The sequence below is a fragment of the Struthio camelus genome, chromosome 1, assembly GCF_040807025.1.
Source record: "Struthio camelus isolate bStrCam1 chromosome 1, bStrCam1.hap1, whole genome shotgun sequence".
NCBI classification, from domain to species: Eukaryota; Metazoa; Chordata; class Aves; order Struthioniformes; family Struthionidae; genus Struthio; species Struthio camelus.
The window spans coordinates 36,838,228-36,856,046 of NC_090942.1; the positions used below are offsets into that span (position 1 = coordinate 36,838,228).

Sequence of the window (17,819 nt, forward strand, 5' to 3'; positions counted from 1 at the left end):
GGAGGTATGTACTGTCATAGCAAAAAATGTCCTCCATAATAGACAAGAGAGTTTTTTGATCTCCCCATGTCCCATTTCTCACAATGGGTGGTGGAGTACACATTAGAATTTGATTAAACTCTCTTGGTCTTTAAAGTTACTTTGTGTATGTACCAGTAGGTCAGCTTATTAACACTTGGACAAAGTACATAGTAAGTCTGCAATTAAACATCCCCTTCCTTCCCATGAAAATCAAATAGAATCACAACTTCTTCCTTCCTTGTATTTGTTTATGCTAAAACCTTGTCATTGCCTAAATTATATTAGTGTTGGTGCATACTTCAAATGGATTTTTTTATCATCATGTTCCAGACTGGACAAATAAACATCATACATGTACTTATTTTACATAGCACAGTGCAGTGATACCTGAGTAGAACTAAGTTGCCTAGGTGGGATACTGAGCTAACATGACTATGCTGCTCCTGCTAGCCATGTTAGCCAGCAAGAGCGGTGCTACACTGTGCTATGCAAATACATACCTCCTCACTTGTTTAGCTGTCTGTTTCAAGTTTTGCACTTTCAAATAAAAATCAAACTTCTTTTACAATCTTTTTTCAGTATAAATACAAACATAAGAAAGGCTAAAACTTGAGTGAGCTGGATATAGCTGTCTACTTTAGTTCTGCTGGGTGATTAGAGATGTTTTACCTACCCCTTCAGAGTCCTCAAGATGCTCTGAAAATCTGATTTCTGTACTAAAGAAATGTCACGAAATGCATATTGAAGGATGGCCCCTGCAGAGTCCCAAACCTGAGCATTGTGTTAGCATGCTATCTGCATGTTTGCAAGCAGAGTCTTCAGGAGATCAGGGGGCGTTCCTGCTGCCTTCCGGAGAACCAGAGGCACTTGGAGCGAGCAGCATACCTTGCTCTAGAGTTTTGCTTTTTCAGAGCCATTGGAGTGACTAGTTGTAAGATTAATAAAATGGCAGTTAATGTCTCCAGCCTGAGAAAACACTCAGGTAAACTATGACAGTTAGAACACGTGTGTACATTTTTAGAGTTCTTAACTTAGTTTTATGAGGCCACACTGACTGAGCTCTCAGATCAATTCTTTATAAATGTATACAAAGTTTTCTTGTCCGCTAAATTCTTTTAAGGCACATGGATGAAATACTTACTTTCATTCTTTCTGCTGGACTAATTTTTTTTAGTAATTTTTGAAGGACCTCTGGATTAATTTTTCTCTTGGCTGTATTGTGCTTGGAATTAGTGGCTCACATTTTAACCTTCATGGGCAGAAGGAATTCACAGATCAAGCCTTTATGGACACAGCTGTATTGATTTCATTTTTCATTTTTTACTGTCTGTGTTTTTAATTTTATTTTCATACAAATAGAAGGCTTACTCTGTCAGCTCTCATAAAGCATCTAAAATCTACGTTAACCAAACAGCTTCTGACTTACGACTTTTCTGCTTTTCCAAGCTATAACAGTTTCCAAGTAATTTCTTCGAAAAGGTATTTTCCTCACTGTAAGTTTTGATGCTTCTGTTCCCTTTTTTTTTTGCCTAGTTTTTTATATAGTGCACAATTTACTGTAATTTTGCTGACATTTTAAGGTATGTAATTCATTAGATCTCCTAGCTCACACTTTAAGAAGTTTCTATATCATCAGAGGCATTACTAACTTTTCCATTTTATTAATAATATAGAAAATATTTATTAAACCAGTAATAGTTTCCAAACTGGCAGGAATATTTGAAGTGTCAACTCTGGATAAGGTTTTGTAGGCTGGAATTATTTTCCAGCCTTGTCTTGTTATTTGATTCCAGTCATATGCTCTTAGGAACAGAATCTAGATCAGTTTGCTTCCTATTACATAATCTAAGTAGTTGTCACTGAGACTTAAGCATTAGTAACTATTTCCACCCATGGGAGCCATATGTTGCAAGAGCACAGAAGAAAAATGTTTTCTCAGTTTGTGTGAGATGATGCTTTCACGCCAGGATTTTGGCCACTGGTAGGACGTATGTAGAAAGCTCACTGAGCCATAAGTGCTGAAGCACAGCAGTCAGCCAGGGGTAGGAGTCTAATCTCAGAGCACTGCTATGAGTACACAGTATCTTCAATAACATTTATGGAAATTTATGTCAGCAGATTTTGAATTGGAATCTAATGCATCTTCATAAAATCAAATATTAAACTTATAGATGAATGTGAATATTATCTGAAGCAATAAATGGACTAAATATTGCCACTTTCAAATTGCAGTTTTCTGTAAAAAGATATGAATTTTGATTTTGAAACATGAAATTTCTGCTTTGTGAGAACTTTAGCTAATTGCACAAAGAATAGATTAGCTTTTTCTGGAGCTTAGTATTGAGAGAGTGATATTAAAATTAATATCTGTTATTACTGATAACGGAAAATCTGCTGCTTTGGGAAGATTATGGTATTTATTTCTCAAGCAACATGCAGCAGTTGTGCAGATAACTCCATTAACACTGACAAGAAACCTTAGTTCTTCCATTTATAAGATATTACAAATAAGTGAAAATATAATTTCCGTCCCTCCAAACATTGCAACTCTTAAAAGTATATATCAAACATATAACTAGAGTTTACTTGAAGTCATTTCAGTTATTCTGGATATTCTTCTTTGTGATTAACATTCATACAATGTAAGTATCAAAGAAGCTGAGTACTGAGAAGGCTTACATTGGCAGTAGTTCAAAACTGGTGTGTAAGGGGTTGCGATAATAGGCTCATAGAACAGGTAATAAAGCTGGTAACTATCATAATTAAAGATGATGGAGTACTACTAGAAATTAGACTATGGTAGCAGTGGTTAAAAATAAATAAGTGTATCAATATTCTTGCAGTGCAGGCAGTCAACACTGAGCTATAAAGAATGAGGTTAGCTGAGCTTATTAAAACTAGTTTGGGGTTTAGCTTTTTTTTTATGGAAAGGTTGATTAGTTTGGGGATTTTTTTTCAAATGTAGGGAATTTTTAATCAACCTCGATCAACTTATTATTAAAACTGGCTAATTCTTCAGACTAGATCACTGACATTTTGAATTTAGCCAACAGCATTTCATTTCGGTGCACTCCAATTTGCCTGGGTCCCAAACTGTCTGGGCTAGATGTTCTATTGACTACTTTCTTGAAGTAATTAAAACAGAATTGCAATCACTTTTGTAGGAATTCATTTCACTTAGATTAGTCACCTAGGCCTCCAGAGTAAGCCAGTCATTTAGGTTTCTCTTAAAGTCAGGAAACATAAGGCCAGAAGACAGGAGGAATGGAAGTCCAACCCCTGGCTGTGACTGAGAATACAGAACAGTTTTCAAAAGTTTCAATTATGTTTTCCCGGAAGAATATGTTACCACAACGTGTGAAGTTAAAAAAACAAGCAAACAAACAAACAAAAAAAAACCAGACAAAATTCCAGGGAATTATAAATGATGCATTAACATTAGTTCTGACAAATTACTGTATTAGTCACCTGACTACTGACTCAGCAGTTACTGAAAGTGAATAAATGGGTAAGCCAGGTCAACATCGAGTCTAATGCCCAAAATGTGATTTCAATGGCATCACAACACTAGTTTCCACATCATTGTTTCAGATGGAGGTTCCGGTTCTGACTTCAGTGACTTACTTAATAGTAATAATTTTCATCCTCCATTTAAACATTGGTGAAATGGGACCTTAGCGTGAATGGCATTTTAATTACACTCTCAAAGGAAATTTTTGCTTTTTATAGTCAATATCTCACAGCACTGGACTCACATTAGTCTCAGTAATCCTATTTGAGTCCTTAAACAGGAATAAGTAATTACCTGAAATGAGCCTTTATGCCAGTCTTCTTGGCAAAGGTGAATTACACCTTTTGTTATTTTGTTATTTGATATCAGGAACTCACAATTGGAATCATCCTTGTTTAATTCAGTAAACAGTTTTTGCTTTTACACACAATTATCTACACAGCTAATGCTGTGACTAAGCACCAGCCAGTTACAGCACCAACCATAAGAAGAAAGGAAGGGATTTTGATTATTCTTTTATTTTTGTTTTACCACATGTGCCTTTCCCTTCCTTCTGCCCTGCTCTATGGAGCCTGCCTCTGCTAACCTTCGAGGCATTTGGAAGAATGATATTAATATGCCTGCTTTGGGTGCGTGAGGAGATTTTAATTTCCCACACTGTTTTCAAGTGCCTACTTGTCTTGTTACTGCTTCCGTGGAATGAGAGGTGTATTACAATATTGATTCTTAACTATGACTTATTGATGGGTTGAATAACTCTGTGTTTGTTTCAAAGATGGGAATTTTAGAACCAGTGCCTTCATCCCCTCTTCAGGCCAAAACAAACAAACAAACAAACAAACAAAACCTTTTATCTTTGTCTTTTCTCAATAACATATAAATTTATACTTAAAATACTTATGGTAAAATATGTTAGTACTGTTTGACGTTGTGCTATGAAAGACTGAAGTGAAATAGGCTTTAAAATTAAGTAAAACTAATGAATTTTTTGTTGTTTTTTAAATTTGCTTAGACTTCTATCAAAAATATTAAATCATAACATAAGGCCTATAAATATAAATTAATATAATATGCTATATTTGTCATATATTTTATTGTCACATACAAATCTGGAAAGCATTCACAGACACAGTCCTGTCGATCCAGAGCAAGTTGGAGAAGCTTTACAAAGACTCATGGCTTTCTGAAACGCTACATAGCCCGGACACGTTTTGCCAGCTTTGTTCTCAGAGAGGGTATGTTTATCCTGCAGGTTAGACTCTAGCGGCAAAGATGCAATAAAATCAGATTCTGAGTATATCTTTAATACACCTGGGTTTCACTTACCACATACACCTCAGTCTCTGAATACAGACATTCAGACAAAATGTAGCCTATCATCCTTTTTTATAGGAAAATTACCTGGTTCCTTAAGGCTGGATGCCAGTGCTCATTAGGAGCTACTGTGCCTTGCAACTGAGTAGAGATCAGAGCAGAGAACAAGCTCTCCTAATCCCTTCAGTCAGAGACTTTCTGCATCCTCTCTTTCCCCACAACAAAATCCCTTTGTCAGAACAAACCCATCTCACCCAACTAATAAGATATTTTTTTCTTCAAATACTGACTGCTGCTTACAGGATAATGAGAATAGCTAGTAAAAGTACAGGATGCAATACTATTTGGTGATATCTACTATAATGATATCCTGCCTGGAACTTGTTAAAGAGCTGTTCATAAAAAAGAGGAAAATTTAAATTTTTGCTGCTTGTAGGTTCTTCTATATTTCAAGAAATTTAATTCTTATATAGCTCATTGTTTTGCTTATGCAATCACAAAGTCATTGATTTCAAATAGAGCAATTAATATTCATTAGAGTTAAGGTAGAGCAGCATAACTATTCAAACCTATAAAGCAAAAAATTCTACCCCACCAGTGCTTCTAACTCCAGTATTAAACAGTACAATTAATCTGCATTTGTTAGTTAATGAGCTCCTAAAACTCACATGTACTTAAAAATCTCAGTCATGATTCACAGTTTACTTAGACACTAGTCCACATCCCAGCTCTGCCACTGTTTTGCTACAAGACTTAGTCAAGTTATTTAACCTTTTATTATACTTATTTCCCGTGTCTGAAAGTGGATGATAATTCTGAATCACCCTACAGGGATATTATGAGGCAAAATTCGTTCCAGTTTGCCAAGCTCTTTGTTGTCCTTGACTTGCTATGTGGATCTGGAATACACTGCGCGCATGCCAAATATTCCTACTGTTCTAAAGCAACTACAGACAGATTTTCCACATACCAGCTCTTTTACGCTGTAGACTAATGGCTGCTGAGTCAAGGGTTCATGGGCACACTGAGGACAAGGCAGATGCAATGCAAGTAGGATAGAAAACATTTACTCTAATGTTTGTAGAAATACAAAAATAAAACTCCTGGTAAAATCAGAGTATCCGTAAACGTGAGAAAAAGCTAACGCCTTTTCAGAATATTCTTTGACAAGCTGTTCTATTTGCAGCTGATTCTGGCAGCTGGCAATGGCAACTCCAGAATATTGAGGGAGTATTGGTACAAGAGCAAGCTGAACAGGTTCATCATGACTGACTGAAGTCTGCGGTGCATGTTATCAAGATATATCATTTGTCTATAGCACTTGCTCTTAGTTTGACCTTGTTGTTCCAGCCTCTCTCTCTCTTTTTTTCAGTCTTTTTCTTTCTTTTTTATCTTTCCTTTTTTCTTTTATTTTTTCTTTACTTCTTTCTTCATTCCTCTCTTTCATTCCACTGTGCAAGCAGAAATCTATATAATAAAAATATTGCATATTACATTTTTCAAAATGTCCTCTTACCATGTTTCTTTCCTGCTGTTTGTTAGCAGATACATGCAGCTCCCATTACAGCAAGCTGTGCTCTTGTACACTGCTTACATAAATGAGATTTATGCAGGGGAACTAGAAGGAGCTTAAGAGAAAGAATCCTTGTGCACAGGCTGATGCAGGGTATGGAAAAGCTGAGCAACCTCTCTGTAGCTGACAGGGAGAACTGAGATTGATGGCTTCACTCAGGAAGAGCTTCAGTCACTACTGCCCTGTTTCTTGTCCATGTGGATGGCAAGCAGCATTCTTCACCCATTACTTGCCTATAAAAGCATAGGTATGAGCAGTACTCGCTTTCTAGCACTAAGCACATGATGGAGCTCACATGACTGACTAAACATACTGGTGGTGACCTTTATTTATACAAATGCTGCCTTTTTTTTTTCCCCCCTCGCCTCTGGCATTATGCCCTTCAAATCAAAATTGGGCCCTTGCTCACATATGCCTGTTTCTATATCTTTTACTATATTCCTTTCTCTCTTCACTCATGATATGCTCTGAGAGCTCTGAAAAGACATTTTGCTTGTCAGTGCTTCATTCCTCTCTCTCCCATCTCTTCCCTTGTCAGCATTTATATCCACTCATTTAAAACGCTAGTTGCAGGTTAGGCTCAGACTAGAGCTAGGGGTGTTATTGTGCTACATGGCTCTGGGAGGACTTCAGTTTCAGAGAGACTAAGTGACGATTTAATAGGAAAGAGTTGCTTTTAGCTCCTGAGCAGGTGTGGCATGTTTGAGATGTTGGAGCTGACATTCCTGGCATAATGAGTATTTTGCTCCTCTCAGTGCAAACCTGTATTTATTTATTTTTTTCCTTTTCACCTTTTATTAACTGGAGCTAAAATTGGCTGTCCAGATCATAAAGGAATATCAGGGAAGCTATTATTAACTGTACTGTGTAGGATCAACAGGAAGTGTGAGATATGATGATCCAGACTCTTCTTTGTGACAGTGTAACATCTAATGCAAGTTAACACAAAATCTTTTGCTGTAGCAGTGCTACAAGCTGGTTATGCAGTGGGCCTTGCACCAGTTTGTAGAGACTGAAGCGCAGGAGCAGTCAATGCCCCTTTGCTCTTTTCCCTAATGCGGCCTGAATTTACTGTGAAGCATTTAAAGGGAGGAAAGCATTGAAATGTAACAGCCTGTTCTGCTCCCACGAGGAAAGGATTGTAATGGGGTCTTTCTAAAGAGCTGATGTTTTACTCCTTCAAGAACTGTCTTATGACTAATGTGGTGGTAGTGATTTTTCAAAATGGTTGTATATTATTTTTTGGGAAATGGAGTACTTTTTCAATAAATTGATAATCACTTTCCATTTTTATGGAAATGATACTGTGTGGCTTTAATAAAATTTATAGTAAGGATAAAAGTGTTGTCATATGACTATGAAAAATGTTATGTTCAAATCTTTGAAATATGGGGAAATAACAGTTAACATATTTTAAAGAAATAGCCAAAAGTTTTCTCAGATGAACGAAACAACTGCTTTCTGGGACAGTAGAAAACTGTTGCTCACCATCACTTGATTAACCCATAGAAGTGTTCCACTTTTCATGGCAATCTGTGTAGTTGTGCTTGTGAAGGCGATTAATATTCAGTATGTGTGTATAAGGTACAATAGGCTTTTTGAGACACTCTTACAAATGGGTCCTTATTCAGCAAAGACAAACCAAGATTTAACTGCTTTGCCAAAGGAAGTCTCAGCAACCAGAATTTGTCTCTTCTCGTTCACCTTCTTCCAGTGACAGGCCCAGATTTTCCCTCACTGATGTACGTCAATGAACTAATATTAAGCTGAGAGTAGGATAAGCAGGAGCAGAATACATGCCAGGGGTTCTTTCTGGACATGGATATGAGAAGATTTATGTACTCTATGTACTAAGCAACAGATACCTATTGCTGCCAGCAGCAAATCTGTATGATGTCATACAGAAGCCAAATTTTCTGGGCTTTTTTAACCTTGCATAGAAGCTAGATGTCTTTGTGGTTTATTTACCTCCGCCCCCCGCCCTCGAGTTCTTCTGTTATAAAGGTGGTGCTTACAATCAGCTTCAGTAAAGCAGAGAATCAGAAATACAGTGGGTTTCTATCACAAGGCTAGCCTAGTGATAGATAACCTTAAAAGCAACACTTTTCTAGTTCTGTGACATATAATTTATGCAGTACTCCATCTCTTTTACTCTGAGAGTACTCCAGACACTCTCCTGAGGGATTAATATAAGCTGACACAGTTGGTTTTTTAGGTTTTTTTTAAGGCAATCATATCACTCGCACTGCTAACGCAGTTTGCTACAACAAATTGGAATGTGCCATAAGTGGCTTGGAAAATGATATGGAGATTCAATGGTAGTCATAACCATAATGGAAATCTACGTACTGTTACGGTCCGCCACTTTGGGTACTGGTCTAACAGGAGGCCAGTTGAGTGCAATAAGTTGTGAAAAAAGCTCGTGAAAGAAACGGAGAGAAGGGTGGAATTTCCAGTTCATACTGCCTGTGCAGGCTGGAACACACAGAAGAAAACACAGGTGGACTCCAGCTTTGTATTCTAAGAATAAGAAGATTTTATAGTGGAAAAATCTCAGCATTGCCAAGTGGATTCTCACTACTACCTTTTTCTAGAAAGGTAATGCAGAATGTAGTAAGCTTAAGTTTTTAGATATCGGAATAATAATAAAAGTATAAAACTCATTTCAGGATTTCAGGAGTTTTATGTGAATTACCTGTGGTTTCTTGAGCTCTCTGAATTTCTTGATTCTCAGGACGCCTGTAAGATACCATTTTGGAGGCCTCTGCCATAGTGAATTATAAACTAGAAGAGAGCTGTGGAAAGTTTGTGAGGTAATTAGTGAATGATTTCCTGATGTCATTTAACATGTGAAAATGGAGTAAAAATAGTACTATCAGCCTCCATCTTTTTCCAACAAGCAATATCAACATAAGCTAATATGCGGACTGATATTTTAAAAATATGTGTACAGTATGGAATTGTAATATTTTATATATATTTTATTATGGATAGACAGGGAATTTTAAATCCCAGTTCAAAACTTGTTTTTTAAATGTTCTCATGAGAAAAGAAAGAGCTTTCAACGGCATACTGATAGCATGTGATAAAACACTGTGTCAGGATTTCCTTGCTAATGATTTTACTGAAGTACTTGTAAATGTTGCTAGTAAAATGACATTTAGGAATAGTATATTGTAACTTTTTGTCATTATTTACTACAAGGCTGTTTTCCAGCTTTTTTCTGTTTCATACCTGTGCTAAATCCACATTGAATAGAGCTGCATAAATTTACACACACAAATGTGCCGCTTTCCAGTAAGTGACTAACTGCAAAACACAACTTCAGTGACTGAGGTCAGCGATCTGTAATAATTATAACATATAGAACAGGACACTGGAAGGATTCTTGCCACATAAGCTTTTTGTGGGCAGATTTTGTTTCTATGGACATGTATTCACACTCTATGGTCCCACATACGCTGGGAGCTGGTTCTGTGCTCTGAGGATTCTTTGTAATCCATGAGGATGGTGACTGGATACAGCAGTTTGATAAAGACAAAAGGAATATTATTTGAAACACTATTTCTGCTCTTCTTTTTCAGCCTCTTTGGAAAGGAGACATAGACCGAAAATGCCACCAGCAGTAACAGCGCCACAGTACCCACCCCCAGATGGAGGCTGGGGATGGGTTGTGGTCTTTGGGGCTTTTATCTCCATCGGATTTTCCTATGCATTCCCCAAAGCCATCACAGTATTCTTCAAAGAAATACAGGAAATCTTCCACACATCATATAGTGAGATAGCTTGGATATCATCAATAATGTTGGCTGTCATGTATGCAGGAGGTAAGACATTCATGAAATTGGTAGAAACCATAGTTGTTTGTATGGTCTTAAAGCAGTTAAAGTTAATTATTACTTGATTTTTCATTATTACCTGATGAATTTACCTAACTACACACTTTCTTGTTGTATCATAGTTTACTACAGAATTTTGGTAACCACGTCGTCACTAAAGCAGCGTTTACTTTCCCTTTTAATTTTTTTAATATCTCTTTCTATTCATTTTCCCCTTCCATCTTTTTGTTTTTCTAATTTGTTTGTTTGTACCTAATTCTATTTTGTAATTTTGACCTAAATTGACAGTTTCTGAGAACCACGTTTTCCAACAAAGCAATGTCCAAGTAGCTTCTCCTAGGACTAGGGGCACATTTCCTCAGTTTCCACTGCCTCAGCCAGGTCTCTCAATAGATCACATGTTGTAGTTTAAATACAGAAAATTATTATTATGACAGCGAAGGTCCTCTAGTTTGCCACAGGTAATCCTCTATAGGCAGGTGCTTCATATCTTGTCCTTACTTGTTCTAAGATAAAATCCCATGGTTACTTTCTGTTTAGATTGACAGCCACATTTCATGTATGCCATCTGTATAACAACTGAGTTATAGACAATCGACTTCTTGAGGTTGAAATGAACAGTGAGCAAATATTCTCAGACAATTTTATTCTTGTGAGGAAGCTAGTAAAGATCAAGACAGATGAAAAAGTATTTTAAAGCATAAAGCTATTTTAAAGTACTAAGTGCAAAACCTACCATGGCATCTTTTATATTTCTCAAGGACTAATTGTTAAATTATGCTTTGTTCCTGCACTCTTTTGGGATATTTTGTAAAGTACTAATAGGAGCTAGCTGCTACTTAGGAAAACCAGTTTTGCAGGTGGTCCAGAGGTCTGAATAGGAGGTTATTTCCAGCAGTACATCTGACACTGTCCTTTAATGACCTGTCTTTGAAAGTTATGAGAAACTTTCTTTGAAAGTTATGTTACCCACTTGGAACATCTCAAAATGTTGGCAATGATGATCTCTCACACACACACACACACACACACACACACACACACAGAGATACACACTGTATATGTTCTGAAAACACTATGCAATAGCACAGTCAGGTGCAGTATCTTTAATCATTAAAGAGGATCACCAATATTTTTCAGAAGGGTTATCTGTATAATAGTAAAGTACAGTAATGTCAGGTGCAGTAAACTTAATCATTCTATTAAATGAAGCACAAAGTCTTTGGCATAGTAAACTCTTTCCCTTGATTTCAACTTACCTAAGTTTTGACACCTGAATGACCCTTGCTCCTCTAGGCGTAAGTGAAGAGAGATAGGTGCATAAAAAAGGGGATTCAGGCTACCTGAGTTGCTCCCTGTAAGTACCTGTTGTAAGTACCTATTTGTATGGAAATAAGTTTTAAAATCTTGTTATAAAATCTTGTTGTCAGTGATACTGGAAGCAAACTAATGAAAACTCTTTGTGATTTTACCAGCTGATAAAGTAATTTATGTTAGCAGAGACAGAGACCCTATAAAGAGGACATAAGTGGTGTCAATTTCAATAAGAACTTGCTGTTCAGATATTTTTATTCCATTCTTATTCATATGCTAGCAGAGAATCATAAAGGATTTTGTAGAAGCAGCAACAGTCATTAGAAAATTCACCAAGTGAAGAAGTAATCTGGTGATACATCCAAAAAGAGCAGATGTATTTGTACTGTGTTATGGCCATGTCACCCTCAAACTAGAATGCTTTTATGGATAATGTGAGCTTGGAAATGTGTTTCCCTTTGGAATATGTGTCCTTCATGTGCCCAAGCATACTTGATTGCTGTCATGCCAGGCATATCTGGACAGCCTATCTGCAAGCCCTCCAAAGGTAGTCCTCATGGCAGCCCTGCACATGGAAAGCATGTCACATTCATGTCCCCTCTTCAGGAGCTGCTTCTTCAGGATGCATATGTAGTGCCCATATTTGTACTGTAGAGCGAACATGGGTACCTATGGAGGCCCCCAAATGAGTTCTGGGCCTGTTTGAAATAAGGAAGGAGTACAGATGTTAAAAAGTGTCATTTTATTTCCCCATTTCTTGGTTTATGACTTTTGACCTTGACTCTTTTTAAATACTTTTTCTAATCATAGCTAAATTTTATAAAGGAAGATTTTATTTGTAACACAGCTGCTATTCTTTTATTTTCATCTTTAAATAACATTCAATTCATGTCATTTCTGTCATCTCAAAGTTCATCCAAGTTTTATTAACCGTATAGATAATAACAAGAGGGTGATCAGCTGTGGTCATTTTTATATACTGATTCCAATGTGCACAACACTTAATTTAAAATACGAAGCACTCAGTACTTCTGCCTTTTCTCTAATACTTCTTTCACTGTTATGAATACTAGCTTACTAACTTCATCTGTACATTGACATTAATATTACAAGATGGTTTACTATTCATTATTGACATATTAACCCCTACCCATTGACTGTAAAGATTGTCAGCACAGGGACAGTAGGCAGAGTTGTTCAAATATCTTGTTATAGAAGCATAGTTTTAAAATGTTGAGAATGAGCAACTCTGTCTTACATAAACATTCTTTGAAGCCATAGCTTCTCTAGAACCACTTCCTAAAAAATAGGCCTTTCAGACAATCACTGGCAGAATATGAAATAGCGATCAGGAAGAACATTTCTGAAGGAAATCATTCCATTGTTTGTACTGTCTGAAGGTGGTTTGGGTTCCTTAGCATTTGATGTACTGCAATATGAAATACACTTTAAGATCATGAGTACAAGGTGCATTGTTTACAATGAAGCGTGATATGTATGTCTGTGATGAACACTCTGTTCATCATACTACTAATTAATGTAACCTGAAAACATCTAAGATCTGTCATCCTCATTAGAGCTTAGCGTTCAACCTATTAATCATCACAGTGGGGTCAATGAATAAGTTAGAATCTGTGCAGGAGCTCTTTGCTTTGGAGGCTGCAGCCTCTTGCAGTAATTAGCTGGCATCTGTGTTTCAGTAACAAGGTATTAACTTATCTTTCAAGGCCTGGAAAAAAAAAAAGAAAGAAAAAGGAAACTAATAAAAGGCATCCAGTAAGGAGCTAAAGGAATGTTAATTATGTTTATCACTTACTTCATACTTAGAATAAATGACATTAAATTATAGCAGACCATCTGGCAATCCATATGGTCTCCTGGAGTCCTGGTTAATTCCAGCAAATAGGTCAAGCACAGCATACACTCCGTTAGGAAAGCACTAAGCAGAGGTGACAAATCTGATAAATCAAATCAATATGAAACTCTTTTCCCCTCTTAATCTAGTGTAATATGCATTTTCATGCTGTTTTTTTGTTGTTGTTGTTAGTGATGTTTTTTGCTTTCTCAAGCAGTAGGCCCATACATCTATTTTTTCCCCCTCTTGTCTCCTGGATGTTTGTCAGAGTTTACTTAAAAGCCATCCCAAAATGCAAAATCCTATGATGTGATCAAGGTTACAGGTATTGGACAGCCTCTCCTGTTCAGCCAGTTCTTGAAGGAATCATCCTCTGGAGAAGAGCAGTAGTTCAGTCTCCATGGCAACTCAGTCTTCTGCCTCTCTTGAGCAGAGACTGTCAATTTTTTTAAATTAAGTATGATGGTTTTGTGGTGGACTTCTGCATACCAGGGACCGTGGCTGAAACCACCAAACTTTTGTTACTGAAAGACAGAAGTTGGGATAAGATGGAAGTATTTGAGCTAAATCGGCAGGGCAGCTTTTGTTTGTGTATGTGTGTGATGTACACAAATGTATATAAAATGTATGCATACATGCACAGGTATATATATAATATATACCTACGTATCCTTATAAAGTCATATATATGCACTAACACCCAAAGAGTTAAGGAATTTAAGAAAAAGACCAAATATATTTGACTTTAAATTCTTTCAGTTTGTTCTTCTTTTTTTCACAACTTCGCTTTTCACTTTGCACAGCATTAACCAGCTAAGGGTGATTAAAAAGGTTCTTATCCAAGCTCAATCTATTTCCAGTAAAGAAACATTTTCTTCACTTTCAGTGTAAGTTTGCTAGCGCCCTTAGTGGCAGCCATGAAAGCCATGTGACGTGTCTGTTCATTTCAGACAGAGATGACCTTGTCTTGTAGATTTCCTTAGGGGAAAAAAAAACACTTGGCTTTCTTACTTTAAATATTTTCTATCATTTTTCCAAGGGCAATTTCAGTTTGTTTTAGTTTATTTCAAAAATATTCAAAAATATTATTTCAAACTTTTTGGGTGTGACATTGAGTTACAGAGATTGGCTTGAGAGCTGTTTAATCTTTTGAGACATACTCAGCTGTGAGATGTGGGATGGTCTTGCTGGTCTGAATCTCAAAAGAGAAATTCTGTAAGATTTTTCTAAACAAATCATTTAAAAACACTTTGGGACACTTTTTGATGAAAGATGCTAAATAAGTATAAATAGTGACCATTGCTGTTTTTCAAAATACTCTTACAGTCAAAAAATACAATATTTAGTAGCTTCCTCTCTCTTTTTCTATATTTCCTAAGTTATTCAAATTTCAGGTTAACAATTTTCATATAGTAGCAGATCCTTAAAGCATTTTTGAGGTGACAACTCAAACGTAATCTACGGGCAAGTTCTCATTGTGACTTTGTCAAATATTAATTTGGAAAATAACATATCATACAGTATGTTCAAAATATTTGTGATTTTGTCTCAGTGGGTGTTTCAGTGATATTGCTGTGAAGATGAAATGGAGTGCACAGTGGAAATGACAGTTGTAAAATCCATATAACACAAACAACAGATGGCTATGGTTTTCTACTTTTGGACGGGACCTAGGCTCCTACACTTTCGCCCTCCTCAGTAAACTTTTTTTTTTTTTTGATTTTGCAAGTACTGGCACAAGGAATTGAGTGGACATGGATAAGGAGATTGAGAAGCTTTCTTGAATTGACCTGTGTCCTTTGTTGTCAGGGACAAACGTTTTTCTCCATCAGAATATGCAAAGTGTTGAATTTTAATAACCTCATTTAGAGTGTCCTTGAAAGCAGAACTTATCAACTTTCCAAATGCCTCGTGGGCATGAGGGAATACTTCACATTTAGCTTAAAATATATGTAAAACATCTATGTCAAGTTAATTTGAGACTTGTAGATAAAGAAAAAGAAGTTATAATGAGGGGACACAAGAACAGAGCATTCTGAGCCCTACCAAGAAATGGAGATAAGTACAAGGAAAGAAGTATAAAGAGTAACAAAAATATTACAAAGTTACAATAATTCCGTTTTTAAAAGAAGATCTGAATGTTAAGAAAGCCTCATAAAGCCTCTGAAGGGTAATACAGTCACTTCTTACATTACTTAGAAACCTTTCAGTTTTAATAAAACTGCACCTTGTAGGGCAGTGTTCTGTGGTACTGATGATTATTTTAAACACTCAGGCCTACCCTAAAAATACTCAGAAAATACTCTTAAAATGGACGTGGAAAGAAAGTTGCAAAAAACACCTTTATTGTAGATGTTTTTATAATTTATTTTCAGATAGTCTTTTTGTGTTTGTTTTGTTTGTAGCCAAACATGACAAGTTGCAGAAGAAAAAAAACCACTCAGGTTGTTTTTTTCTTCTGCAACTTGTCAAGTTTGGCTAAGCAAATAAGATGTAATTGTAAAAAATTCAGTACCTTTTTGGGATCTGATTTTGTCAAGGTTTCACAAAATGTGAATTTTTAATGGGGTCTCTTGAGCCACCCTTGGGAAGCGAGTCTCGAAATTAAGGACATGCTGCCATTGACAGAAATAATTCTTGTTTTATCTTTTATTGTATGCTGATGTTAACTTTGAATAATTATCAGAAAAATGCTTACATGGCAAAGAATTCCCACCATGCTTCTACCATGCTCTTTCATCATTCAAACCCATAGGTTGTTCGAAAAGATTTGATGTATATCACAGAAAAGTTTCTGGCAATTTTAATTAAATTAACTCAAGTCGTTTACTGAAACAGTTCTCATTTACACACAAGCGGGCAACATGGATTATGTAATGAATATTATTTAAGCACCTTTTTCTTCTTTGAAGCTTAGAATTTGTCTTCATCTTAATTTACTTTTATAGTTAGGCATTTCTATAAGTAAAGTAATCAATATCAACAGCTTTTTCATCCTAAATAAGAATCTTTTTTCTCTCCCACTTATTTTTGAGTAATGGGTCAAAGACAAACAATAATAAATAGAATGTATCATAAAATGTATTTTCTAAGGGACTAAAGCTTTGAATTTGCTGAAGATGAATATCAAGGGACAAACTTAGGCCTTTGATATGTTCATTCAGCTTGTGAAACTTTGACGAAAGGATACTTATTTTGTGTATACTAATCAAGTTGGATTAGTTCCCATATAGTTTTTCATATCACTGGATCATACAATGGTTGTATTCATGGTGTGTGTCGCAGAATTCAAAGGTAATGAAACAATGGTCTAGCGCAACTGGGAATCATGAGATATTTAGGCAGATACCAGAGAAGTACTGTGGGGAAGGAAAGGTCTATCTACTCACGCTGTGTATACCATTGTAATCATACCAGCACTTTAAATGAAATAATAAACCTAGCACTTTTCAAAGAACTTATTATAGAATTTTACTGGTCCATTGTTTTGGAATCTCTAAGGAATATTCCCTTGTTTGTTTTGAAGAGTATATTCAAGAGAAACAGAGTTGAACTAAGATAGTTGTAAGATATTTCCAAACTGGAATCAAATGGCAACAGCTGAGATTTTTAATGTGATTCATAAAGATATGTAGATATATAGCTGTTGACAGAGCAGTATCGGCCACTGACTTAGAGACAGGTTTCTGCTTATGCCAGTGGAACTACAGAATTCAAAGAATGAGGTTGTTTAAAAGTGTCTGTTGTGAATACTTTAAACGCTCAGAGATCACATATGACATGCATAGATAGACATATATACAGTACAAAGAGCTTTTTGATCAGTCACAACCCATTAATCTAACCATATAATATTCATAGTTCAGTAATCGCAGATGTCAAAAGATTAAATACAAATTCAGCTTTAGTAGGTATATCCATGTTTGAAAATTTAATTTAATTTAATATTTATCCAAGTCCTTGAAAATTTTAGTGTAATAGAAAAGTTTACTTTTCTTTTCCGCAAATTTTGGCATTTTTTTTAATTATCAAGAAGCAGTTAATCATTTTGACTGCAATTTTACCTGACTTTTTGTTCAAATGAGTGTCTACTATAGCTAGACAACTAAATCAAAGAATGATTAAACTAGGACACCGTGTTGTGAAATTAGATGTTGATTTCCTGACCTAGTTCAAACACTTCTTGCAACATTTTTCCAATGATACCTTCTACATCTAGCGTGCCCTGTTTTCCTATGTGTGCTACTTTGAGACACTTATCATTAAGTGTTTTGACTCTTACAAAACTTTGAATGAAGTAGTGCTACCCTCGCAGCTTTTTAACAGTAGTACACAGTGATTATATGGGATAGGATTCATCTGCTTAGTTTTCTGCAGCGTAGGCACCTGTGT

General features: G+C 36.0%; 1 protein-coding gene across 7 annotated transcripts in view; it reads left to right on the forward strand.

Annotated features, from left to right (window-relative positions):
• Nucleotides 1-17,819, forward strand: part of SLC16A7 (solute carrier family 16 member 7) — an 89,420-nt gene that overhangs the window by 42,033 nt on the left and 29,568 nt on the right. For 5 of the 7 annotated variants that reach the window (XM_068934211.1, XM_068934201.1, XM_068934191.1 and 2 more), the window contains one exon: nucleotides 10,004-10,246. In XM_068934211.1, coding sequence (XP_068790312.1) covers nucleotides 10,033-10,246 — 214 coding nt within the window. In that variant the 5' untranslated portion in view covers nucleotides 10,004-10,032. Of the gene's footprint in view, nucleotides 1-9,153; nucleotides 9,233-10,003; nucleotides 10,247-17,819 lie in introns of all 7 variants that reach the window. The other 2 variants (XM_068934219.1, XM_068934239.1) reach the window with 1 other exon arrangement.